Here is a 27,977-nt window from a genome sequence, read left to right as displayed (position 1 = left end):
ATTTTTGAAATTTTGAAGTGTGTTTAGCAAGGCTTTGTAGTTCAACAACACTGAAGAAATGGCCGGTACACGTGTCAGCCATCTTGTTTGGCACAAAGTGTGCAAGCTATGGTGGAATTCTTCCTGCAGGGCGACTTTGAACTTACCAGACTGATTTTGCAAACTACTTAGCTCCTGAACAATTCCCATAGCATTATGCACGTTTCTATTGCATATTTGCGTTGTCTTGCAGTCGGAGTTTCCAAGCAAAGAACTAAAAAGTTGTGCAACAAAATAAAAAATATAAAACACAAAAGTAGAAAAAATATTAAAAAATTAAATTTTTATCTCTACATTAGTGGGGGGGTAATTTTGCATTAGTTACTCCCCCACTCCAATCGGTGGGGGGGTAATCACCCCCCGCCCCTCCTCCGATCGGTGGGGGGTAATCACCCCCGCGCCCCTCCTCTAACGGAGCCCATGTGCATATGTGATTTGCAGTGTCGGCTATGCTACTGGATGTTGTGGCAATAGGCACAGAAGAAAATATGATTATAAATTACGTAAATTAACTGAAGTTTAATGCTCTAATGAAGTCTTGTTTTTTTAGATATAAAAATGGTTTTGGTTATTTGATTTGTGCTAGCTGGCAACTGGTCTACAACTATCACTTGTTGATTGGTTCTTGAGTTATTTAAATACTGGGGAACTGCAGCTTTACAATATTATTGCAAAGTACCGTATTGAATAAAAAGATGTTAAAAAGAAAACGTAATGCCTTATTTTTTGGTTCAATTTTATTCTTTGGAAGTGTGTGGTTTATGATATCACGACTTGACACTTCTACTGAACGTAATGTGAAAAAGGCCAGTGCAGAAATCCAAAACTTGCAGTCAAAGTTAATAATGGTAGAAAAGAAGCTACAATTCAACAAATATGCTGTGAATGATGTAAGTGGTGTGTTGATGACTTTATCTGCAATTCAATTATATAATATATGATTTATTGGTCGAGTCAAAGATGTTTTTTTTTACTTACTTGCATTTGTTCTACAACTGTTTGCTCACAATATTGCAAAGTTTACTTATCTACTTGCTCAGAAACAGCTACCGGTACACGCTCTTGGTTGGTTTTAAACCTATATTATACCATGCGGAGTCTCATGTTAACTTTTTGAACATCGGGCTACATAGCTGACTTACATTTTAGGATATATATACATACAAAACCTTTATTTTACATATAATATAGTTTAGCCTAGACTTTAGAGAGACTGTTCAAAACACTAGTATTTTAGTTAGTATTTTGTCTATGTTTTTTTTGTTTGTCGTATCCAGATTCCAGGCTTACACCTGGTGGTTGAAGATTTAGATTAAGTGGACGGGAAGGCAAGGAAGCCAATCTTCGTGTCCACCTTCAGGCACGCCTTTAAGTGTCCTTCCAACGACACATCCGCATGCTCTTGAGCGGTGTCGAACCGGTGCCCTTTCAATTGCCGTTCCAGGGTTCTCACCACTCGTCTATGCAGCCGTTATTTTGTCTATAAGTTAGTACTTTTGAATAGATAAAATCAGGGGTGTTCAACGTGCGGCCCGCGGGCCAAATGCGGCCCGCGAAGAAAAATTGTGTGGCCCGCGAAGATGTGCCAATTTTGAATTGTGTTCGGCCCGCAAAACGTGTTTATAATTTAGTTTAGTCTGGTACGTGCGAACAATTCATTATAGAGTGGATTATTGTACATTTCGCACCTTCTGTTAACTATTTTAGAAATCTCCCACCAGCCACCGCTAATCCGATTGTATTTAATTATTTGGAACGTCAGTAGATCAGAGGCACAGATTTGCACAGAGAATAGCTCAAACTATGAAACCGTATTCTGACTGTAATTTTGTGAAGCAGTGTCTTATCGATGTCGCAGAAGAAATGTGGCCTAAAATGAAGAGGGAGTTCGAGAAAATAAGTCTGTCACGGTGGACGATAGCAAGGCGTATCGATGATCTTGCTTGTGATATTAGTGACACTCTCAGAGATAAGGTGAAGAACTTTGTTTCATGGAGTTTTGCGATCAATGAAAATACGGACCAGAAGGACAGCACAGTTGGCCATATTTGTAAAAGGAGTGGACAAAGACTTGAACGAAACGGAAGACCTTCTGTCACTACAGTCAATGAAAGGCACGACAAGTTACTGGTGCTAACATTTTTACTGAAGTAATTGATGCTTTTGACAAGTTCGAACTGGACTTGTCCAGCTTATGCGGAATTGCAATTGATGGTGCTTGATCCATGTCTGGAACTAGCATTGGATTCATAGGTCTCTTGAAGTCTGCTTTGAGGGAGAGAAAAATCAATGATGACATAGCAATTTTTTATTGTAAGTTATCATTCAATAGAAAAACCTGTGCGCAAAATCCTTGAAGTTCAAACACGTCTTGAGTCCGGTTATTACGGCAATAATTTCATTCGAGCACAAGGGCTCAACCATCGTCAGTTTCAAAAGTTTCTGGATGATCTCAACACGGCACATAAAGAACTACTGTACTTTTCCGAGGTGCGTTGGTTAAGCAAGGGCTGCATGTTGCAACGATTTTACGAACTGCTGAAAGAAGTCGTGCATTTTTTGATTTTTACCGAAAACATCTCAACTAAGATGACTTTCCACATTTGAAAAAATTCATGACTTCAAAAATGGCTCTTTTTGGCTCAACGTAGTCTATTTGTGCGAACAATTTTTTTCTAAAATAGGCGTCATAAAATATCCCTATCGATCGGTTCTGACTGGCAAACACCTGGAAAATGGACTTCGAATTGCGAGCACTTCCATTAAAGTAAATTTGAAAAAAGTCGTCAGGAAAAGAAACCAGCTGCAAATTTCTCACTGAACTCGTAGTCGGTGTGACAATAAATTTGAATAAGTTAGCAGTTTTCTTCAGAAATTTATGCGTCTTATCTTATTATTTCTGCAAGGAATAACCTCTAATAATGCCATAAGAATAACATGAATAACAAACAAACTACTCTTTTGTGCCTGCAACTACTATAAAGCATAATATGTTAAAATGTTAAATAAATGTGCGGCCCGCGGTTTCACCCAGATATTTATATATGGCCCTCCTGTAATAAAGGTTGCACACCCCTGGATAAAATGATTAGTTTGGATCAACAAATGTGTGGCCTACTGCTTGGATTGAAAGGAAATTATCGGATCGGGTACCGTAGCCTAGTTATCCCGACCAGCAAAAATTTGTTCCAAGAACCCAGTTAGCCTAACAGAATGAAAAGGCTAACCAAATGTGTGGCCTACAGCTTGGATTGAAAGGAAATTATCGGGTACCGTAGGCTAAGAGCAACAAGGGCGATTTAACACAAGATTCAAATAACCCAATCGGCTGAGCAATTTACTGAGCAGCTAGCAGTTGAAACAATTTAGTGTCGTTAGATGGTCCCGCAATACCGGATTACAATCCCGATAAAGCAGTTATTGCGTGTAGACTTCAACAATGCTATAAGTGATCATTTTAGCATTGTTGCAAGTTTAATTCTATTTACTTGTGGTACGGTACCGTATCGTTATTTGTATATTGGCCTCCAAGCACGCAGATTAGGCCGCCGAGAAGGAGCTCTCGGTAGGCCACGATGGCTGCCGAAAAAAAAAACACGAGTTTTTAGGCCTGCTTTGTGTTTTTTGTGTGTTCTGTGTGTTTATAAATCATATTAAATGTTATGTTGTTTTCATCATTTATCATGAGGTAGCAGCTGACTCCATGACCAACTGGTCTTTTCGCTGTCTCCTCTCCTCATCATATGGCACATAACAGTTTACGACATATCTCTTATTATTCTTATATAATATTTGTGTTATTTGACAAATATATCAACTGATTTTAATCCTTATATTCTCTTTCTGTCTGGAAGTTTTATATTATGTTTGTTCTTTGTTATTATTTCAATTCTTGCCTCTTACTTCTGGTAAACAACTGCCAATGCCAATGAAGAATCAAATTAAGCTCAACAAAGTATAAGTTTTCTAAGCAGTATTCTAAAGTCGTAAATCTTTCATCTGTAATGACATCAATACAGCAGAAAATTACACATTTTTAAACCTTTAAAAAAAAAATTAAAACTATCAGTGTAAAATTACAGTAATTTTTTTAATAGTTCTAAATAAAGACTAAAGTAAATAAAACTAATTAAATTATGCAAAAATACTCATTCAAACATTGCCTTTCAATGAGTAAGTTAAAATGAACTTCTCAGTGTGAAATTTTGTTTGCAGGTGCAAAACAGTATGGAGACATTGTTGAAGTTAGGGAATGTTCACGACGCAAAACAGCGAAAAGATTTGGAAAATATTTTACACAGCGCCAAAAAAGAGATGCCAGTGCATAATGCTGCTGGGTAAGAAGGGTAATGCTTACTAAGCAGAGTAATCTTATATTTGTACACTACTTTTATCTACAGTGTCTTTCATTTACATTTCTACCAAGGTTTGAAGGTACTTGTCCTGCGATGCCATACAATGTGACACACTCTGATGTTAGCATGCTGAATATCTATGATACTCTCCCTTTTGCTGATATAGATGGGGGAGTATGGAAACAAGGTTACCCAATACAAACATCAAATTCAGAATGGGTTGGAAAGAAACTGAAGGGTACGGTATCTTATGTTTTGTTCGTGAAGTTGTTCTACTTTTATGTTATTTCATTCACACATGGATTTTTGTTTATATCATTGTAATTTTTAACATTGAAACCATCCAACTATCTACTGTTAACATGCCATTTGCCATATGCTTCAGAATCAGTTCATTGATGTGTTTCATTGCCTTTCTGTTTGAAAACTTTAAATTATATTCTATAGGCTAGTTGATAAAGTAGCTGTAAAGCAACTGTGCAGCATTTGAAGGTCTGATTTTTTCAGTGTTTGTTGTTCCTCACTCACATAATGACCCTGGTTGGATTAAAACTGTTGAGAGATATTTTCAAGATCAAACGAGACATATTCTTGATAATGTTGTGGATGCTTTATCACAGGACTCAAGAAGGTTTGCTACTATTCTAAAGCAATATGCAGTTAAAAGAAACCTCAAATCCTACAAGTTTATTGCATATCATCAAATGTATTTTATCTAGCTGTCTGACTATAGTTGAGCTTTGAGACAGTGTATTTTTCGTTTTGTTAGAACTTTTCTTTTTGCAAACGCTCCATTATTTGGCTTAGCGTAAATAAACAATCACAAATATATGTTTGTTTGTTTATTACGAGAAGTTTTGTTTTGAAGTTGATAATTATGACTGCTTATTTTGATGGCTGTTTTAGCTAGTTTTTGAGCAATGTTTTTGACAATAAAGCAGATTTAGCCTGAGGGAATGTGATTTATTACTACGCTTTAAGTTGTAATTTGAACAAATATCATAATGAATAAGCCTGGATAGCTTCTACTCAAAGTCAAATTTTAACTTCTGGAAATTCCCCTTTTTGCATTACTAATATTGTTCTTTTTGGTAAGTGCCTCAGAGGCATGTCATTCGTCCGACAATTTTAAATGGCATGTATATATAATTGTACAAAGCATTTTACATGATTATTCATCTTTTATAAATTACTATTTATTGCAGGAAGTTTATTTGGGCGGAAATGTCGTTTTTGTCCATGTGGTGGGACATAGCTTCCGCTGATAGAAAGCTGAAGATGAAACGGTTGGTGGACAACGGTCAACTTGAGATGGTCACTGCAGGTTGGGTGATGAATGACGAAGCCAACACTCATTACTTTGCTATGATTGACCAAATGATTGAAGGTATACAACAACAATATGTCATTGTAGTTGAGTCAGCCTATTCTAACTGCAATGTTTTGCATATCTTGTGTAATTTGTCAAATCATGTTTTGTCAGCTGAACCATGGCCACCTAAAGATACGGCCTGATTTGTCACATTTTGCAGAAATTTTCAAGTTTTTCTAACTTTGGGCAAACGTTTAAATAATTTTTTCTAAAAATTAGATTTTTACACTTTCTTTATTCTTTTCCCCAGATGACACAATAGGTTTTAACATCCTCACATGTTGAAAAACAAAGAAAATTTGATTTTGTAGATTTTAGTCAGACTGTTAATTTTCAATAACAGTCTGATTTTGCGTTTTTTAACTTACTTTCTCTCATCTGCTTCTGCTTCCACAAGGCAACAAAAAAGTTTTTTGTCATTAGGAAACCGCAAAAAGTAAAGACATCTCAAAAAATGTCAGTTAAGCACTAGCAGTAGCTGTAATCAAAATCTGCAAAATGTGACAAATCAGGCCGCATCTCAAGGTGGCCATGGCTGAACGTATGTCGAATTTTCTATAAAAATAACAGTAAATTTTTTCATAATAAATTTTATTTTTATAAGTACTGCACTCAGGATATCGGTGTTCTATGTGTTTGTGTCAACTCATATTCTTATGTGTACGGTACTATAAATTTAACAGCTTCAATGTTGGAATGGAGTGATGCTAAAATAACTTGATTTGCGTCAGGCAACGAATGGTTATCTCGCAACTTGGGTGTTGCCCCAAAAAGTGGTTGGGCTATTGACCCATTTGGGCACAGCTCAACGATGGCTTACATCCTTAAGAAAATGGAATTTAAGAACATGCTTATTCAAAGGGTTCATTATGCTATAAAAAAGCATCTTTCACTGAAGAAATCGCTTGAGTTCAGGTACAAAACATTTTAATTAACTTTGACATTACTGTTGTGTAATAATTGTGTTATGTTTACTAGTGCTGGTATTATAGGGTTTTGCTGCATATTGGTACTGAAAGTGTTTCTTCCAGCATCAAACGTGTTTAAATGTTAGCTCAACGGGTTATTGGAAAGGACAGTTTTTACGATTGCTTAAATCTTAAATTTAACTGCAATTTAAAAAAAATAATAATACTCCAAATTTTAGAAAGCATCCTTCTGAAAGAAGATTAAGTTTTGGTCACTTTCTTGTAAAAATACTTTTGTCATAACAATATTTACAAAACGCCACTTCCATGAAGCGAAGTATGCTCCCTAGCTCTGTACATATTAATTGTAAAACGTTTTTTTACTCATAATATTGTTCTCATATAATGTTCTAGTCATGTAGTTATGTACTCATATGATATTCTATAAAATTGAAGCGAGTTGAAAATTGAAGCTTTCAAGCCAGTTTTGAATTAAATTGAATTTTCTTGTTTATTTCTACAAATAAACAAACCGTTCAATTGGCAGAAGCATCAGCTGAGAAACTACGGTTGTCACATTTGTCACAAGGTCATAACCTTCAGTTTCACAGTCGTACTATGCTCAGGTGGAGACAGTCATGGGTTTCTGATAAAAGCACTGACATCCTCTGTCACATGATGCCATTTTACTCCTATGACATTCCTCATACTTGTGGTCCTGACCCAAAGATATGTTGCCAGGTGTGTTGAAATTGTGTGACTGCCACTGTATCTACTACCTCTAGTCATCCCAGACAGCGAATGAGACGTTTTTTACATTGACTCAATGTCTGGAGACGTTAAATCCATATAAAAAACGGATGATTTGTTGTCTGAAATGTTGCTGGTAATTGTAAAGTATGTCGGTGGGTACGTATTTTCTCTTGCAGTTTTGTGAAGAAGGCAGTCATGCTGGCTGATAAAACGTGAGAAATAAGAAGAAAGTGTCGTTTCGTAGCCTTTCTCAGCCTGTTCACCCACATCAAAACAGTAGTCCTAAAAACCGAAAGCTTAATCTCAATTCTCATTTTACTATTAAAGTTTTGAAAAATGTGTTGACTTTTCAGTAAACTTCATCAATTTTGAAACACCGCTTTGTAAATCTGCTGTTTACATTGTTGAAATCTTATGGTGATACCACTGTCACTTTTAAATAATTGTAGATATTCATAGACAAATAAAACCTAACAACCAAACGTCGGCATTTAGCATAATATAATAACATGAAAATTTTCACGTTATTATGTTGTGTTAAATGCCGTCTGATGGTTGGATTTCATTTGTCTATGGATCAAAAAAATCACGTCTTCACCAAAATTGTATTACGGTATAAATATTCCTTACTCATAACCAAACCCTATTTGAAAAGCCGTTTTTCACGTTACAAGCCACTCAGCTATTAACGATTTCTTCCTAGTTTGACTTTGCTCGACTTCCTGGTTCACGGTACAATTGCCCTTGGAGAGTGCCTCCAGTGGCCATCAACGACAGGAACGTGGGTCAAAGGTCAGAGATCTTGTTGGACCAATACAGAAAGAAATCGAAATTGTTCAAATCGAACACGTTGCTGGTTGTGTTGGGAGACGACTTTAGATATAACATCGTGAGTCAACTGTTGTTAGTTACCTACACAGGTGACTTTGAATTCTAAGAAAAGATCAAAATATGAATTTCGGACAGTGTTTCAAACCAGGCTTTACTCGAAACGTATTTTTGTTTTGTAAATTTTTGTTGCAAAGATGTACTGGTGGTTCTATCGCCCATAGTGGAAGAATCACAGCCCAGTAAAACCGTCACGACATACGGAAACGTGGCCGATTACTGATGGTTAGCTTGTTACGGTATCTCGCGGTATGTAAGTACTTTTTTACATTGATTCAACATCTACAAACGTTCAATCAATGTAAAAAGGGACTAACTTACTGACTTGGATTTTCTGCTAAAAGTGCTATGTTGATTAGCCTAGCGCAGTTATTGTCTTAATTTACAACTAAATTGTTTTGCAGATGCAAGAAACTCAAAATCAATATGAAAACTACGCCAAGATATTTGCCTACGTCAATTCCCATCCAGAACTGAATGCTGAGCTCAAGTTTGGCACTTTGTCGGAATATTTTGATGCCATGACGAAGGAAATGGGCGGAAGCGAACAGTAAGCAAAGCTACACTTTTCAAGCTGCTTCAAGTTATAAGGTGTATAACTGTATATGCTTTCTGTCACGGCTCAGATACAACTGAACGTCTGATATCTTTAAAAACCTGGGAGCTACACTCATCTGACTTTCCATGACCTGCCCTGAAATCTAAACAATTCTGTCCCCCACGAAAGAATAAAGATCTAGATCTATACTATTGCAAAACTTAAGCGCTTTTTCACCATGAAAGAGCTGTGTTAGCATTTTCTTGTTAAAACATTGGTTCCCTATTGCAAAATTGCGGATGTCAGAGTTATACCTCCGTCCTCCAATGCAGCTGCTAAATATATGAAATCGTATCTGTATCTTTCACGACATAAAGTCGCTGTAAGGTTCTTATTCAAATAGAGTTTCCTGTGCTCGATATGCAGTAGTTAGAAGCTGAGTTCTGCAGCGTTGTGTCTTTCATGGGTGCTTTGCAACAGAGTTTACATTCTGTACAGTTTGTTTCAAGGCCGCTCGAAGCCAGTGTCAAAACATGATTTATGTTCATGTCTTTACCAATATGACATCCCTTGTGCTTTCTCCTCAGGCTTCCTTCACTCACAGGCGATTTTTTCACGTATGCTGACAGGGAAGATCACTACTGGAGTGGCTATTACGTTTCGAGGCCTTTCCACAAAATGCAGGTTTGTGTTTTTATTCTGTTCGTTTTATCTTTTCTATTTTAATTTAAACAGAAAATTCGCAACTTACAGTTCACAAATTGTTGCAATCTCATTGGGCCAACATTCTTGTTTTTTTAATTTGGAACTTTTTCCCTCTAACACAATTTTTTTATTATGTCGGCGTTCTGTTATAATTTTATCTGTTTAGTTATAGTACGGGTTTTCTACACTCAACACCGAATCGTGTGCCGTTTTAAGATTTTTCTTATTTTGCAAAGTATAGTTTTTTTTTCAAGTTATCAAACGTCTACAGACATTGAATTGACGTAAAAAGGGTTACTTTTAACTGCACAATCAGCTCTTTCAACAGCTTTCAATTCGTTGACACAGGAACGTGTTCTTGAATCTCATCTCCGAGGTGCGGAAATTCTATTTTCTTTGGCACTACCTGCCGCCAAGTCTGCGAATGTATGGAATGGCTTCACTAAAGTGCTTTATCCGTAAGTACCATAAATGTTATTATAGAGTGAATCTTGCTACAGTATAATGATATTTTTACATCGCTTTGTCGTTGAATCAACTAAATGATTTTTTTATGAATCCCACAGGCAGATAAAACCAAGCAACCACTCTACACTTAACATAAAAAAACACATAAATAAACTCAAAATTGCGGACGTTTTTAGCTACAGCATGTTAGGCTGTTAGCCTGTTTCAAGCATCTCAACAACTAACCTAATTACACACATGACATGAAATTAAATAAAACATGCTTAAGAATGAACTAAATTTGTCAAAATAGGAAAGAAAACACATCTCATCACGGTTTAATTAAAGATGTTGAGCAAATATGAGGCATTTCCTTTAAAAAACCTCCCACTGAGCCGAGGATTGTAGGTTTTGTTGATGTTAGCGTCAAATTTTGTAGATCATTTACGTATAATTTTAAAAGATTATAAAGTGTGGTTTATTGCATGATTGTTGATTGCGTTTGTTAAATGCCGTCCTATTGCTTGGTTTCATCTCTTTATGGTGCAACTAAGTCCCCTCTCTACCAGAATTGGATTCAAATGGAAGAAATTAATTTGCTTAGTTTATCTTCACGAAAAGTGACCGCCGGCTCCCCAACTTTATTTCATCGCTTTTAAAAGCGGTACTGAAAATCTTTAACGTTATGATTGTAATTGTCATGCTGCAATGATTGAGAATCCAATGTCGCGTCTTAGATTAGTTGATTAATAGCCACACGACGAGCTTGGCTAAAATACATGGCACTTTTAACCGGTCTGGTGCGTGGATTGCACACGTGAGTTTGCCACCCCTTCAAGTTATGTTACACCCATAAAACTTCACAAATGTAGATACAAACGACCTGTTTCAGCCTGTTTGTCATTTGTATTTACATTTGTAAAGTAAGCAACGATCATGCTGCTAAAAACCAAACTCAATCTATTGCAAAACTCATAAAAGATTGCATTCAATCTTTTGAAGCATTTAATCAGTATCTGCGGTGCGAATACGATCCAAATTGTTTCTGGTCAATTGACGTCTGCAGACGTTGAATTAATGTAACAAAGACGGATTTTGGTAGCTGGATACGAGTACCGTTGTTTTTTTAATGTCTCAATTCATTCAACCTCACTGGTTGTGTCATTAGCCTCCTGGTACAAGCGCGTCGGAATCTGGGCCTTTTCCAGCACCACGATGGGATCACTGGAACTGCAAAGGATCATGTTGTTGTGGATTACGGTACGAAACTGCAGAAAAGTGTTCTGGATTCGAAGAAGGTTTGTGCTACTGGTTAAGCTTCTTTTATTGACAAACATATATAAACATACAAACATATGTCTTTTCAACAAGCCGGTTTATAGCCATTCGATGAAACTTGAAATTTGAGAACACTTTTGTTTAAAGTTTTACGAAAAACTTGAAGTTCGCCCTCATGGTCAATACTAAACTAAACCTATACAGTATAGATTTTTTTGCGTTTTTTTTTTTTATAAACCTGATGATTTCAGGGAGCTACCCCTAAACATAACTGAAATTTTCTTTGTACGGGCTTTTCAGTTGGATATAACTTGATATAACAGAGAAAAGCGATAGAATAGGCTTGGCGTTTTGTTTTCATTGGCAGGCATCATGATGGGCATTGACTTTGTTGGAATGCCTGTAGTTTTAATACACAGCGCTTTACCTCCAAAGCACACATAACACCATCATTGTTGTATAAACAGTGAGTTGATATATCTGTCTCTAGTTGAAATTTATTCAACGTTGCCCATTACGGGTTTTCAATTCCATTGCCCATACGCTTTGTCTCTGCTGTAGATTAGCACTGCTCAAGCTATTGTTCGCAAAACTACAACAACATTGTAAAAGTCAGTGATTAAACGTTTTGTTTATTTCTGACGTGTTGATAAATTAAACAGTTTGATTTCTACGCTTCAAGGATCAGTAATATACAATCTTTTTAAACGGAGTAGCAATGTAGCAATATTCGGCCGAGTGAACAAAGAGAAGAATGATATCTTCAATGATGATTAGCTTCTTAATGTGTCAAATGAGTCCCCCCCAAAAAAAAAAAGCTGGAATAAGTTTTGTCTTTTTGTATGTCACAATCCACTTAATGATCAACGCAGGATCAATAAAAATAATTTTGCAAATTGCGTTTTTATTGAATACAGATTTCTGTCTACTGTTTGAGATGAATGCTGAGATGGTGTGATGGTTGAACAAGAAGCATATTCAACGTGTGCAGACGTTGAATCAATGTAAAAAGGATAGACTTTGCTAGCTGGAAGTGTGACTGCTTGGTTAAATGTTTACGTTCATCGTGAGATCAATCAAAAACCTATGATCTCTTTCACATCCCCAATCCAGGTGATGCTGGCGAGCGCTGAGATGTTATTGTCACGTGACCCGTCGTCATCGTTCAACATCAATTCGCATTTGTTTGATTATGACGAAATATACAGAGCGCAAAACGAGCCACCGGAGAAAAAAGTGATTACAATCCCTTCCGACGGGAACCACGCCACTGTGGTGATATACAACTCTCTTCCAAGCGAGCGGACAGGTAAACGGCTTCAGCCAAGAAAGCAAGGGAAAATTTTCCCTCAGGCACGCAGTTTACGTGACATTCTATGTTTTGCAATACTGCTAGCAAAAGAATTTTTCAAAACGTGTCGTTTGATATTACGGGACGACACATTGTTCTTTCCACTCCTGTGCTATACATAGAAACTACACTTTCACAACGGTCCCAAAACTACTGACAGTAATGCCGATGGGCGTACCCCCAGATATCAACTAGATAAAGGCCCCATACTCAGTAAGAACTTTGGTTTTGTTTAGGCGTTGTCAGTGTCCTGGTTTCTGTTCCCGAGGTGTCGGTTGCCATGGGCAACGGTGACGTCATAGATTCCCAGACGAACTTAGTGTGGGGCAATAATGTCATGGCCGAACCCGACAAGTTCGAAGTGTTGTTTTTAGCAACTGTACCAGCAACGGGCCTGGCGACTTACACAATAAGGTAAGAGTGATTTTCAGAAACTTCCCAGACTGTTCAAAATTTTGTTATCTGAATTGAAGCTGTACACCTCTGATTTTTCAAGTGAAGTAGCCAATCTCAGTAAACTGGCTAATTGCTAAGTTTGGTAAGGTTGGTTTTTAAAAGTTATGCCGTAATAAAATAAATTCCAAATAAAATTTTCCGGTTTATATAAAAAAAAAAATGCTAATTCTCTCATGAAATCAAATCTGTTTGCTATCTTTGTGTAACAAGCACAGCTTTCACATTTTTCTGATGCTTGCATGGTGATACTCTTGTGTTAGCACACGCTCAATTTCACTCAAGCCTTCAATTGTAAACCATCCAGTGAACTTTTGATAAGAATCTTTACTTCGCGTACAGTACGTTGACCTTGAATGCCCATTAAGCCACTGACAGCCTGTCGCAGTAATAAAGCAACCGAATGTCACTGCACTACAACCGACTGTCTCAACTCTCATGTGTAACTTTGTTTTGTCTTCAGAGCCGGCAACAAAGGTGGTAAAAACAGTATTCCAGAGATCAACATTTACAACTCCCCATCTAAGAGGACAGAATCTATCGGCCCCTTCCGAGTCAAACCATCGTCCGCTGATGAGCTGAAGCTGGAGAATGACCAAATCATTGCTTACTTTTCTCCACAGACTGGCTACATGCAATATATCACCGATAGGCAGTCTGGAGCATCGACAAAGGTGACTTTGTAGGCTTGTACAATGTACAATTGTACAATGTACAATTGTACAATGTACAATTGTACAATGTACAATTGTACATGTTACAACTTCACCCCAATACTCTTTATATATTTTAGGATTAGTTTTTTGTAAAAAATATAATAAACGATGTATGCTTATTGCTTATGATACACTAAAGTCAAATTTAAGAGGATTTAAGAGTTTGTTGCTTTAATTCTAATGCGTGTACAGAAATTGACAAGTAATTAAACGAGAAGTGATGTATATTGGAAACTTTAAAGGTCATGGGTGCCGAGGAAAATTGTTCCCTATCAGTAGATGAACAACTATCTCGCTGCTGGCGGAGAAACGACAAGCTGAAAAGCATCCACGGTTCAATTGACAGCGTGTGCTGTTAAGCAACCCATTTTAAAAACAGTTTTCCATTTAGCAGCAAGCAGTGGAGAAACTAGTTTTTTTTTGTCGTATTACACCCGGTGGTTGAAGATTTAGATTAAGTGGACGAGAAGACAAGAGAGCCAATCTTCATGTCCACTTTCAGGCACGCCTTAATGTGTCTTGTTAAAGACGCAGCCACATGCTCTTAAACGGTATCGAATCGATTGTCGTACCTATCTCCACTCGACTATGGCGGCAGCGAGAGAATAGTTTATGTGCGACAAACTTTAGCTATGAGCGGAAACTTCAATTCACTCTTTGTGAACGAGCCTGTGTTATTGGTTGAAAGATCCAAAAAGGAAATTTTAAAATGAAATAAAGTGAAGGCTCTATGTGAAAGAGCCAATGTTTAGAATGCACTATGACACCCATGCAAACTATGAAATCATGTCGTCTATGGGTGTATTAATTATGATGAATTTATATTTTGAAATTGCCTCATCATCGTTCCCTTTGTGACTTAGGTTGCAATTGATTTTGCCTTTTACTCTACCCGATCTTCGAAGGACAGAAGCGGGGCTTATCTTTTCCTTCCTGCGGGCCCAGCCCAGCCCCATGTCAGTCCCACCCACCGCCCCGTTATCAAGGTTATGACCGGGCCGCTTGCCTCCAGTATCCATGTGACTCTTCCAAACGTTATTCACTCGTAAGTGGATTGATATTGCTCAGACTTCAAAACGTATCAGTTTTTCAAACAGCAAATTAGTCGTTTTTTACGTTGATTCAACGTCTGCAGACGATTGATTTGCTGTCTGGATATTTGCATTAATATTTATGTAATTTTGAAAAGCTTCCAAATCATTTTTAAGCTACAGAGTCGGCTCTGATCTACACGTGATCTTTCAAGAACTGATTCAGCAAATTTGAAAAGAGCAATCTCTAATCCTTGCTGCCTCGTCATCATGTGCCATCTCCGATTGGGAGGTTGTCTGTCTTTTCCCAGACAGCAAAATCCGTCATTTTTACATTGATTCAATGTCTGCAGACGTTGAACCAATGTAAAAAGACGGATTTTGCTGTCTGGGTCGCTCTCGTGATTTCAGTATTCGATGAGCCATCGTGACCCATTCTCTGGCCACTTTCGACCGTCTTTAGTTTTCCTACCTCAAAAATGCTGAATCATAATTGTTTGTAGATTTATTACACAGCATTCTGCATGCCACAGCATTATATTACCTGGCTCTAAAAACTTGCTTTAACAAAATACAGGGTCTCCCTCTACAGTGGGAATCAGCGGGGTGTTCAGCCGTTAGGAGTGCACGTGAGCAACCGCGTTGACGTCAGACGCTCGTACGATAACAAAGAGATCGTCATGCGTGTGACGTCAGACGTCGACTCTCGAAAGGATTTCTACACGGACTTGAACGGGTTCCAGATCCAACGCAGAACCAAGTACGACAAATTGCCTTTGCAAGCAAACTTCTACCCCATGCCAGCAATGGCTTATTTACAAGATCAAAAAACAAGGTAGGAGATTTCGTTGATCAAACTGTACTGTATTTTATTTTGTGATACTGTTACTGTTGGAATACTGGATATACAGTATTATCTGCATTGTATACAACAAGGCATACCACAGAGTTGGCCATTGCTGGTTGAGCATATTGACACTCATAATGACTTGTTGTTATTTCAGGTTATCCCTACTCACTGCCCAACCTCTCGGAGTCTCCTCCTTGAAGAGCGGTCAATTAGAGGTGATCATGGATCGGAGGTTAATGCAAGATGACAACCGGGGGCTCGGCCAGGGAGTAAGAGACAACGTTTTGACTCCAGAATCCTTTGTGATCTTGGTGGAGAAGTGGAAAACAGAGAAAGAGGAGAAAAAGGCGTCGTCGAGTCTGAGCTACCCCTCACTTACCGCCCATCGTCTATCCTGGGAGTTGCTCAACCCCACAAGGCTCATGGTCCAGACCCAATCTCGAAAATCTCTTCGCACTGAGTACGCTCCATTGGCGAGCTCCTATTGGCCAAGCGATGTCCACTTGTTGAATCTTCGCTCCATACAGTCCCATGATTTGGAGGAGCCGACCGGACAATCTGCGTTGCTCCTGCACAGAGTCGGTCGTGAGTGTTCTCTCGACTCGGACGAACACGTTCAACAATCCTCCAGCGACAGGACTTGGTCAAACCGCAGTTTCGACATCCCCATTACGTCATTTTTCACCTCCCGTGACGTATGTGTGACGTCACTGTCGCTGCAGGGACGCTGCAAAGCGTTGTCACTGGGTTCCCACGTCACAGTCAAACCAATGGAGATCGAAACTTTAAAACTAAACCTCATTTAAGTCATCTCGTGGCTTCAAGGTCACTAAAGCGGTTCATGCACCATTCGCCAGTTTACTTTTAAATTTCACAACGTTGCATTTTCTCTCTTTCATTACAAGTGTTTTGTCGGTATTTGAGATAGGATTCGTCTTCCCTTGAGAAGAGGTGATTAGGATTGCGAAAACCAGTACACTGAGTGCTTTCCCGAAAGAAACCATGCGATATTTAAGTGAGCAAACAGTGTCCTTAAAAAGCAAACCCATCACTGCATCATACCACTATCATCCCTTTTGCATTGAAAGCGCCATACACAGCGCAATAATGTCACTTGCTGTACTTCTGGCCGAGTCATTGCGCATGAAAAGATGACGTCCAGTTGCGGAGGCATTGCCGTCAGCATTTATACTGTCCGGAATAGAAAAGGTCTCATTTTTAAGACTGAAAACGTTGCTTTAGTGTCAACATTGTTAGCCTACTGTTGCAGTTGTGGATGTTAGCAACAAAACTATTCGCGTTTTCTTCTTTTAAAGTCGAATTTGTATCAAGTAGCTTTCTACCGACAACAGCATGAATGGGACATAGCGTCAGCTGGTTTGCAATACTCAAACAACAACAACATAACGGATTTTGCGATCTGAGTCGTAGAAACTCGAAGAAATATTTCTACATTACACAACACATTATATGCTTGATGGTGTCATGACTTTGTTCATAGTTTTTCCTTTATTTTTCTTAACATTCCTGACATTTTGCAATATCTTCCTACTCTGACGTTCTGTTAAAGCCGAACTTCAACGGCCAGCTTGAAGTAAAGAGGGCTCTGGTTTGATACCGCGGTAAAACACTTAATGACGTTTACTTTTTTACTTCGTTCCTCAAAGTTTTGTAACTTGTCCGGTCATCAGTTTGTGCAGAGTTTAACTTTTTCCAGCATAGTTCACAATTACACAGACATATCTTTTTAAGTTGAACTTATGCAAGTGAAAGCCAACTTTCTGTGAGTTTTAAACGCATTTTATTTTTTTCAAAGCCCATTGCATTCCACTCTTGACAAAGTAAAAATCTCGTAAATTTGATGCTTTAACATCTCTGGTTGAGGATTTTCTTTTCATTACATATAATGTCTTGACTCTAGAAGTTTTGTTCTTAACTCTGTTGTTGACTATCCGTCACGGACGACCATTGTATCTCGAAGAGACAGGGAGTCCTCAAATATCGTATGACTGCTCAGACGAGAAAAACCCAACCAGCAAACAGGCTTTTTTCTTACATTACAATGAAGTAACAACGTACAAAACAAAAAAGGACTGATTTGCTGGCTGGAGAATAATCAAAAACATCATATTTCGTCACATAGGTTGACGACAAATGGTCTTTACTCATTTGTACAGCCTCAAAGACAGTTAGACTGATGCTCTGAAGCACTTGGGTTCGACTCCCGTCTAAAACACCGACTGGAATTGCTTGAAGACGAACACAAAAGTTCGCATCCTTGTCTTTTTTTGTCCATGTAATCCAAACCTCCACCATCATACACAACCCTTGACTAGAAACACCGATCGTTTTCCATTAAAACAAGCAAAAAAAGTTATTTTTTACTGCTCCAATTAATTACACTGTTTATTTTAAATGGTGTGTGCAATTGTTAGCTTTATGCAAGAGTGTTGCAACTTCAGTTTGTTCACGTTGTCCAGACATAAAAGCATAAAATCAATTGAAAATTTTCTACGTAAAACTCGTTAAAACTCCCATTGTTTTGGTGGGATGCTTTCACAGTATGTGCATTACCTCATTCCGATTCCACCCGTACAGTGAAATCAGTCATTTTCACATTGATTCAACGTCGGCAGACGTTGATTTAGTGTGGAAATGGCGAATATTTCTGGCTGGGTATGTGTTTCTGCCCCTTATCTTTAGTCTTAGCTTCCATTACTGTTAACCACCCAGCACTGGAACTGGTTTCAACCAGTTAGTTTTGTAACGTTTTTGCACAATATGCCGCAACAACTCGTTCCAACTCCCGTGCAAAAGGGGTAACACATTTTTTCGATGATTTGTGTTACATTGTTTGATATGTTTAACACCTGTAAACTTTTATGATGTGCAAAGTAATCTCACCCATACACAAACAGTGCATTCTATGTATAAGGTGTGAATTTACAAATATTAATGACATCATCAGTGAAAATTGTTTTAGTGAACCAACTTAGCAATTCAATTGTTTGAATTTCGAACAATTTTAAAATAGCATATTTGTTTTTATCGTCGCCGCTGAGTGTCTTTCGTGCATTTTTTTTTCCTTTCAAAAGTTTGTCCAAGAACAACAAGTCTATCATAAAGTGCAATAGAAAAGAGTGTTTTCAACTATCTCCCCCCAAACGGCTTTTAAAGTCGTTCAAGTTGGTAGCGCCCCTTCCATTTTGGTTTGTGTTCATTTCAGATTTCACGGTTCCACCGATGTAGAATTTTACAATTGTTTGTTCACTATATTTAATATTAATCAATGCAGATGCCCAGGATATTCAGTTGGCTGAAAACAATTGGCCGTGTGACTGGAATTTGTTTTATTTAAAGTTATAATTATTTTTGTGAGAAAAGTTTCAATGCGGTCTAAAAGGTATCTATGAATATTATACTAAAAACTTTAAGTTTCTTCTCATGCTGCAATATTTTCTGCAACTGATCACTTATCCCAGATAGCAAAATCCGTCATTTTTATATTAATTCAACGTCTGCAGACGTTGAATTAATGTAAAAATGACAGATTTTGCTGACTATATATTTAAGCAATTGGGTTGAATCATGTGCTCGTTTAGCATACCTTATTTTAGATGACGTCACTGTGATGTCACGACACGCACCAGTGATCGCAATCCATTTCTGCCTTTGCGTTGTTTTTGCAAGTGATATACGCATTTTGTCATTTGAATTCAGTCAATATTAAAGCTCTTTGAATGTTGTATGCTACTCTTTAGACAGTTTGTACCGCATGAGACGATTACCAGCGATATAGAAGTGCAATTCCTTTGCAACGGAACAATGGAATTCGTCTATCGTGACATCTGCTGCAAAATCCTGTTTTTGAACTACAGGAGGTAGAATTCGACTATAACCCAGACAGCAAAATCTGCCATTTTTACATTGATTCAACGTCTGCAGATCTTGGATCAATGGAAGAGCGACAGATTTTGCTCTTTGGAAATAATTTCCGCTAATCACTTAGACATTTCGCTGCAGTGACACTATTTCGAACCTCTTTTTCAGAGTCACTGTAGGCGAGTTCCACTGTAATTACAACAAATATGAATAACAAGAATAATGTCAAGTTAAAAGTTTCAATGAAATGCAACATACCTCCGTTGCAATGGGATGATCGTATTCCGTTTCTCAGGGCGCTGAAAAGATAGCGCAGTTACTCAATAACTGGTGGTTTCAGTTCAGTTGTTTTTTATTTCTGACCATCAAATCAAAAACAAGACACGTCAACATAGCCAGTGTTGTACGCGTCAATGAAATAAATTGACGGCGTCAGCACGAATTGCCTAAAAACTTTACGGCGTAAAGTACTGCGTCAGCTCTCAAAGAAATCGACGGCGTCAGCGCTAGTTTCTAGCGCTATTTTAGCCAGGGTCTCACAAAACGGAATTATTTCAACCAAGTTTAGGCGTAACAATAGCTATGAATAAAGAGCAGGTATTATGTTTTGAGACTGTATTGTAATTAGCCGCTTGGCCTATTAGTTATTTCCTTGTAGAAACACAAGCATTTCAAAACGTTTGTCTGACAATCTGCTGCGTTTGGGACGCAAAATGTCCTTTCCAAGTGAAAACATGTGTTCCACAGCAGCGCTGGATGGTATTGGTGTGTTGTATTTCAAAAACATGCCTTGAAAACGTTCACTCGGAAATGTATCACTGTTCCAAGCGATGGGTGATGGATGGTTTAGCATATATAAATCTTTTAACGAGGTCCACTGCAACAAAATCGCTCTTTTCAGGGGCATAGAGCTCTTGAAATAACGTTTCTTCAGCCTCCGCGATGACATTCATTGATTTTTCGCTTTCTCTCTCTGATCCTTCGTTTTTGATACTGCTCACGATATGAGTAATCACCATTTGGCGAACTTCTTTCGCTTGTATTCCAAGTAGCCATACCAACCAACGCGAAAGCCGGTAATTCGGATGAGTCGCGCTGGCCAAAATACATTATGAAACTCTCATTGTGAAACGATATAACAAAAAATGACGCATAGCGCTTGACGCTTTAAAATCGGCAAAATAGTTGACGGCGCTATCACTTCCGTCAATTAAAGAAATAATGACGGCGCTAGCCTCAGCGTCAACAAAAAGTTGACGCCGTCCAACGTACAACACTGAAAATAGCAAAGGTAGAAGCGACAAAACGCGAACGTTAAAACGTGCTTGTGACCGAACCGAAGTAAGATGTTGAGTTGAAAAAAACTTAGCACGGTCGCAACACCTTCAGAAAAATTTAAGATATAAAGGGAAAAAGAAAATGTAAAAAATAAAATGGTTTGAATCCATTGATCGTTTTATGCCCGGTGGTCTTATGACTGCACGGCCGAGTGGTGAGGGCCCTTGTACGGCACTCCAAGGGATAGGCTACCGGTTCGACACCGTTTAAGAATATACGGCTGTGTTTTTCGCAGAATACTTTTATGACTTGCCTGAAGATGGACACGAAGATTAGCTTCCTTGCCTTCCCATGCACATAATCTAAATATCCAATCACCAGGCGCAAGCCTAGATATGAAAACCGTATTATAATGCTACCAGGATGTTGTAAAACAGCAACTTTGATTTGTTCAGCAGCAACCAGACCCTCTGAGAAAATAATTTTGGCCCGGTACCAATGAGAATTTCGGGCTCTAAATGAAGACAGTTATAATAAAACAGCATTGTGTCCAAAGAATACGCTGTGGTTTCTTTTTAAGTTCCTAGGCTCTTTGAAAATATTACGGGGCCATAAAATTTTCCCGGGTTTAAATGTACTCCCTGGACGCTACTGGCTGCAGCTATTAGTAGGCTGAGCATGAAAACACAAGTAAAACTAATCGAGGAATTCTGCACAGCAAGCACCTTGTAAATTTCATAAATGAAATTGAGAATCATAGTTACGTATTGTGGTTAAATTGAACAAAAGTGTTGCAACAGAGCAAAATGGTGCTGTTCAATATTCTGTAAAATATTCCACCAGTCAAGATTCTAAGCACTCTCTGTCGTCATCGCCGTATATTTCATCGAGAAGTGACGTCACTGTTTTGGTAGAGTTATTCTCGATTACACGGTCGCACAGGCTTTTTGGTTTACGCTGAACCTCAACTCCTTTGTGTTTTTCTTCAATCATTTGCATCATATCTTCATCAGTGATGTCCTCACTTTCTCTCCAGCGGAAGAACTTCCTGTACGCGTCTTCATGGTGATCGAGGAGCCGCAGGTACTTTACCAAGTGGTCTGGGAATGCGAAGTCTTCAATGTAGATGAAAGAGTTAAGAGGAGCCACTTTAACAACGTCGTTCCGCAGTGGTCCCATCACGATTGGTACGACTCCATTTTGCAGCGCATCGGACCAAAACTTTTCGCCAATGTAGCCTTTGCAGTGGTAGGTGTCTTCAAAGGCAAAGTAAAACTTGTGCTTTTGGATAGCAATATCGTTATCTTGGTCCAAGACGCTGCTTTGAAAGCAAGATCCCTTTCTTGTGATGTCCAGTCCAGCTTTGATCAAGTCATTGATGAAAGCTATCCCATACTTTGCTGTCTTAGTGTACTGACAGTCGTTGACAATCCATATCTAAACAGCACATCATATCAACATAAACAACTTACTTGCTAATTTTCTTCGCATATTGATATTTATTAAAGAGCGTTCTTGCTTAAAACAAGCAGGAAACACTTCAGACATAAAAAAGATGAGAATTACAATAATATCAAAAATCAAAAGGCCTACGATATTTCTTTAAAATTTAAGAATCATATTCACACAGCATGTTTTATTGTTCAAATTGAAAAGTGGCCAGTGGCCACACTGGGCAAAATTTTAAGTATCCAATTTTAAATTGCCAATTCATCGACAAAATAGTCAACACTTAGGTCCTGCACCTCCTGGAAATTCCTCGCTGGCCTTAACTCTAGCCTTAGCCTGGTTAGTAGTCTACTAGTTTACAATTCACAGGAACAGCAGTAGCCTGCAGCAGTGTTACTAATAAATTCACAGCAGCAATTAAATAAGCCCTGATATGAAACTGAAAAAAATAGGCTAAACCGAAATCAGAGTTTGGTTCTGCTATAAATCGAGTTTAAAATTTTCAAACTTTGTTAGGGTTTTGCAAAAAAAATTGCTTGCAAAATCTAAAGCACAGCAATGACGGCTGAATATTGAAAACACTGAATTATATATTAGGCTACTTTTGTAACTTACAGCCAAGTGAGTTTTTTGTCGTATAATTTCATTCACAACTGCTTTTCCTTTTGGTAGTTTTTGCAGCAAATCGCCACGAAAACCATGTCTCCATACAACGTCGGCATCGAGTCTATACGTCATGGTCCAGTTGAAAAAGCCCATGCTATACGGTTCAATGGTTTCATTACGGAGTTTGAGTTTACGGAAAATTGAGCTTGGAGCATCTCTATTTGCCCAAATGTAAATTTGCTCCGGTTTTCTGAACAAACAATGGAAGAACTTGTTATAAAGTTTAGCAACAGGGTTGATAAAAATGAAAAAATAAAAACGTAGTTCTACTTAGTGACGTAATTTTGCTAAATAGCAATTTTAGGGGAGAGAGAAAGAGAGAAACCTTTTATTTTGTCTGTTGCGACAATAGTACGGTACAACTATACACAATACGAATAAAATAGTACCATAGCTATCTAAATACCACAACAGACAGGAAGCAGCGAAAGACTATATCAGTCATCGAGTCAGCTGCTTCCCAGTTCTTAATGTGACAAATGTCAAGCATTGGCAAATTACGTTAGAATTGAAAGGAGCAAAAGCAACTGCAGGAAGAGCAAGTATTTCAATATCTAAAATGAAGAGTTTGTTCATAAAATTACAGCTACTGAATGCAGTCAAACATTTATGAAACGTCATTCAACATGTAACACAATGTCATTAAAACGTTGTGATAGCATTATAAAACGTTGTGATAAATATAAATTTTGTGCTTTGTCTTGGTTTCACCTCGCTCAAATAAAGTCTACTGTATTTTGCACACTCCTGTGTGAGAAAGAATTCAAGTGGTCAATGGTAGACTACACACAGGCCAGTTTTAGTGGTGACCTCGTCATCTCGATCTTACCTTTTGTATCGCCAAGGTAAATCTATTGCTTTTATAGTTGAAGAATCAAATATAATTGCTTTAGCCATTGAAATTTTGTTCCGATCGTATGTTATTGTACATTTTTCCGAGTTTTTTTCATCCAAATACAAATTATCTGTTGTCATATTTCCCCAAAACAAAAGCAAAGTTGGTTTTGGTTTTACGTTGGAAACTTTCCAGCTGTTCCTTGTCGCACGAGCGTGCTCCATAATAACTGCATGCATTAAGTCTGGTTGTTCGGGAATGTAGAGCTTATAAGACTGGTACAATACGATGGAATATACAATATAACTTATTCCAATTATACAAGCATATAAAATCAGGAACCCGACACACATCCCTAATCTTTTCATACCCATTTTTGAACTATTCAGTATTCAGGTATCCATATTTGTAATTCCAAGTAATTGTGCAGCAACAGAAAAAACTTAACACAACCGTACGGTAAATAAACACTATTAACAACCAAGCTTCAGTGGATATTAGCCCACATTATGAACCCTGCACCTGGACCACCTGTTTTAGCTCAGTTGTACATTGTAGGCTACAACATCTTAACATTTTTTCAGCTCCTAAGCCTTCATCTGTTTAAAAAATTGTAACACTGCAAATAATAACTAAAGGCATCGGCCAGTTTCTTTGTGACATCACAGGGTAAATGCATTTATTTAGTTGTTTTTTCAAAACCGAAAATGCAGCCAAAGAAGGTTAAATTACAGGCCTACAACTGAGCGACTACAGTACCGCAATGAATTCACATAGCTATAGTCCATGCCCAGTTGCCCACATAGTGCCGCAGAGGTCCATCCATGAACAGAGCCAGTGTAGTAGTTTGAAAAGCACAGCCGGTTCTCGACTATTCTCATTTTTCTTCGTCGGATTCTAGCGTTACCATTAGGATTAATCTAAGGTTCGTGTGATCTGTGGCAGGGTTAGCCTAAATAACCCATAATAAAACACATGCACTTCGGGCACTTGTATTTGAAAACTGTATCAAAACTACTCCAAAGTGTATTTAATTCGAATGTAGACTATTAAGAATAACCTCTGGTGCCAGGAGTGTTCCAGAGATCAAAATAAGCAGTTACAAAGCATTTTTAGGACGGTTTCGCGGTTTTCAAAGTAATTGCGATAAGGTTTGATCCTAAATTCCTAAACATTGTTGAACACAAGGTGGACCCACAGAGTCACAGACAGGTAAAAAGACATAAAACTGACGTGTAGCATTTAATTCAAAATTGTATCAGCATTATATCACTACACTAAAGGCAGTGGCTTATGCTGGTTGATTTTCATAGGCATGCAATGGAGTGAGGATCATAGCCATTCTAAGGGGAACTGGGGGCATGCTCTGCCTAGGAAAATTTCGCAAATTTGCCTTAGGTTTTATAGCTTTTCTTGCATTTTGAGCCTCACTTAGCTGAGATAATTGGATGAGCTGTTGTGCAAAAATTGAGGCTTGAAACTCACCATGAAACCAATGTCTTGATTTTACAGTATATCTTTATCCTGCAGTGCAGGAAAGCAGACTTGAAGTGCTATGCAGCGGTGCTTCAGCAATCAGCATACACCTGACCCGCGCTGCAGCTGACGGCATTTTTCTGTTTCCGACTGTCTTCTCTACATTTAACCATTTTTACTTAGTTAACTGCCACGTTTATCTGATTTTTATGTATAGCCTAATACTGGAATAGTTTAAAAAATTCATTGTCTAAAGAAACAAACATGTTACTAGTGTCCGTAATAACTTATAACTTTCATAATGGAATATCCCCAGATAGCGATTTTTGTTTTGCAAGCAGTTTTAATTCCGCATGCCTTTGTCCCATTTACTTCACAGTGTCGTAAAAGAGCGGCGAATAGGCAAATTATATTAGCAACTCATGCTGAGCTCTCCTCTGCAATCCTCAGCAGAGTTGCAAAAGTTTGGAAACGAACAGTGGGTTCGAATATTGAAATTAAGAGGGCGAGGAGGTTCTGCTATCAACATTTTCAATTTCTACACATAAATTCGCTGTTCCTCAAAGATTTCTGATTTCATCAAAATTGTAAGGCATGCAGTAAAATTTTACAAATATGATCTTTTTTGCTTACTTTTTAGGCATTTTTGGCGTAGTAATGTTTTTTATATCTTGGCTGATATGATGTACAGTAACATAGAAAGTAGAAAAAATAAATGCTTTCCTAATGAAAATCTGAAAAGTTAATGAGCTTATTATTTTGTAACGATAGGTACATTATTTACTTTTATAATTTGGCTTGCTGCCTGTAAATGACTAGGGCTATTCGTCATAGCACATTACTAGGGAACTGTGTTCCGAAAGCTAGTGCAATTATAACCACGGCGAACTGGCAACATCATGCTAAAACAGTTCGTTAATTTCTACGTTGTGGACTAGGGTTAGGCTATGTACGACAAAACCTTTTCAAATTGCAAAAAACTTGGTATCCTTGAAATCTTTGGTTTAAAAAACTTGGTATAAGATTGTTTCAAGCAAATATAGTTTTAGATGTGACTGTGAGAAGTTTCTAGGCTTGTCGATATGGAAGTTAGCAGAGATGGGCGTGATCTTGATCTTGAAGATCACTTTTATTTTGGTGATCTTGATCTAAGATCACTTTTTTTTGTGTGATCTTGATCTTGAAAGTCAATAAGATCAAGATCACTTTGGAATTTCAATTGACCTACTAATACTATATAATATACTATAGAGACATGTTTTGTTGAACTGGTACTGTACAAAGTAGTCTAATTAGTGGTAATTCCTACCATTTACCCACTAGTAATATGACTCATGCGTCTAATAAAAGTTGATTTGATATCTCAATGAGTTTGGTTAGTGTTGCCATTTCTAAATTGAAAAAGCTTTGAAATGACTAAAATTTGTTCACATTTCTGTTTTGAGAATTCTACAAATTTGTTTGCTTTCGTTGATCCAATTTTAGATGTTTGAAAAGTTTAGGTTGGCGATGCTAAAAAATGGATTCTAGTCGACTTTGGTCATGTGAAGTGGCTTATTGCAGACTGCAGTGAATCAACCAGACTAAGAATTGTTTAAGATATAAGCTAAGAATAAAAAAATAATACATAAAATGTGTAAATAGATGCTATGCCTTTTGTATTGTTTTCAATTTTGTTTTCTACGATACCCCAAAAAGTGATCTTGAAAGAGATCTTGATCTTCAAGATCACGATCTTGATCTTCAAGGTCACACTGTTGGGTGATCTTGATCTTCAAGATCACGTATTCTTGGTGATTTTGATCTTGATTTTCAAGATCACCTAAACAGGTGATCTTGCCCATCTCGGGAAGTTAGTAAATTTTTAAAACGCTGTTTGTTCAACCACATCCATAAAACACGCAAACCTTCCACTTCATTTAGTGGATCAAAGATGGTAGGCTACAATGGGTAAATGGCCTGCAGTCCGCACCATCACACGTCCAAATAAGAAAATGACACATCTCATTGGTGCATACTTGAGAGAATAACCCAGACGCCAGTAAAAAACGGCTAAGATCAACCAACGACTGTGTCGGCAAAGATAATCATATGGTACTGGTGTCGTCAAGGCCGTTGAGAAGGTATTTTTGGTCCGGTACCGATGAGATCCTCAAGAGCCCCAAATCAATACACTTCTATGAAAAATGCACCGTATACAAAAAATGTGTCGTGGTTTCTTTAAGCTCTCGGCCTCTCGGAAAGGCTGTGGCCCTTAAAATCATATCTAGCCCGGGCCCAAAAGTACCTCCTGGACTCCCCCTATAAATGTTACTGTGTGTTGGATTTATATGGACAGAACTTTGTTGGATGTGAATTCCATTCCGATTTACGTGTGGTCCGCCGCAGAGATATTTACTCTTGTGCGGAAAGTATGTTTCGGTAATTAGTTCAGGTACATAAATAATTTTTTTTGTCGAAGTCTAGACTTTATAAACATTTTCGTGACTCGATAATTAGCTCACTTGGGAAAGTTTCGCAGAAAATAACGAGGAACGGAAGAACGTGATGAATTATGTCAGGAGAGACAATTCTTCAAAGAAATGTAGGCTACTGATGGCCTGGCACAAACCAAGTGGTCTTACAATGTTATGATAAGCAGTTCAGGTGTTGATATTAGCCTATGTGGTTCAGGTAAAATATCGTGAATAAGAAAAATGTTACTTTA

At 37.9% G+C, this 27,977-nt stretch overlaps 2 protein-coding genes across 3 annotated transcripts; one reads left to right on the top strand and one right to left on the bottom strand.

Moving 5' to 3' along the window:
• Window positions 1–884: 884 nt before the first annotated feature.
• On the top strand, window positions 885–19,424 carry LOC145773693 (alpha-mannosidase 2x-like). The gene is made up of 18 exons (XM_082584830.1): window positions 885–929; window positions 4,255–4,376; window positions 4,466–4,632; window positions 4,902–5,025; window positions 5,600–5,781; window positions 6,498–6,681; window positions 7,301–7,415; window positions 8,131–8,316; window positions 8,720–8,865; window positions 9,441–9,537; window positions 9,907–10,016; window positions 11,174–11,303; window positions 12,397–12,592; window positions 12,871–13,048; window positions 13,551–13,761; window positions 14,667–14,848; window positions 15,412–15,669; window positions 15,839–19,424. The coding sequence occupies exons 1-18, from the start codon at window positions 885–887 to the stop codon at window positions 16,488–16,490; spliced, it is 3,285 nt and encodes a 1,094-aa protein (XP_082440956.1). The 3' UTR covers window positions 16,491–19,424.
• Window positions 19,425–20,003: 579 nt separating this feature from the next.
• Window positions 20,004–24,374, bottom strand: LOC145774589 (3-galactosyl-N-acetylglucosaminide 4-alpha-L-fucosyltransferase FUT3-like). Of its 2 annotated transcripts, XM_082585861.1 has the most exons (4): window positions 24,165–24,374; window positions 23,789–24,023; window positions 22,909–23,149; window positions 20,004–22,281 (listed from the first exon to the last, which is right to left on the bottom strand). In XM_082585861.1, exons 1-4 carry the CDS (start codon window positions 24,166–24,168, stop codon window positions 21,688–21,690), a joined length of 1,074 nt encoding a protein of 357 aa, XP_082441987.1. In that variant the 5' UTR covers window positions 24,169–24,374; the 3' UTR covers window positions 20,004–21,687. The 2 variants fall into 2 exon arrangements, with proteins under 2 accessions (XP_082441987.1, XP_082441985.1); XM_082585859.1 differs by having other exon boundaries at window positions 23,789–24,374.
• Window positions 24,375–27,977: the final 3,603 nt, after the last annotated feature.

Source organism: Aplidium turbinatum, chromosome 7, assembly GCF_918807975.1.
Source record: "Aplidium turbinatum chromosome 7, kaAplTurb1.1, whole genome shotgun sequence".
Lineage (NCBI taxonomy): Eukaryota > Metazoa > Chordata > Ascidiacea > Aplousobranchia > Polyclinidae > Aplidium > Aplidium turbinatum.
The sequence above is the reverse complement of the archived record's forward strand: the minus strand, read 5'-3'. Positions and strand labels throughout refer to the sequence as shown.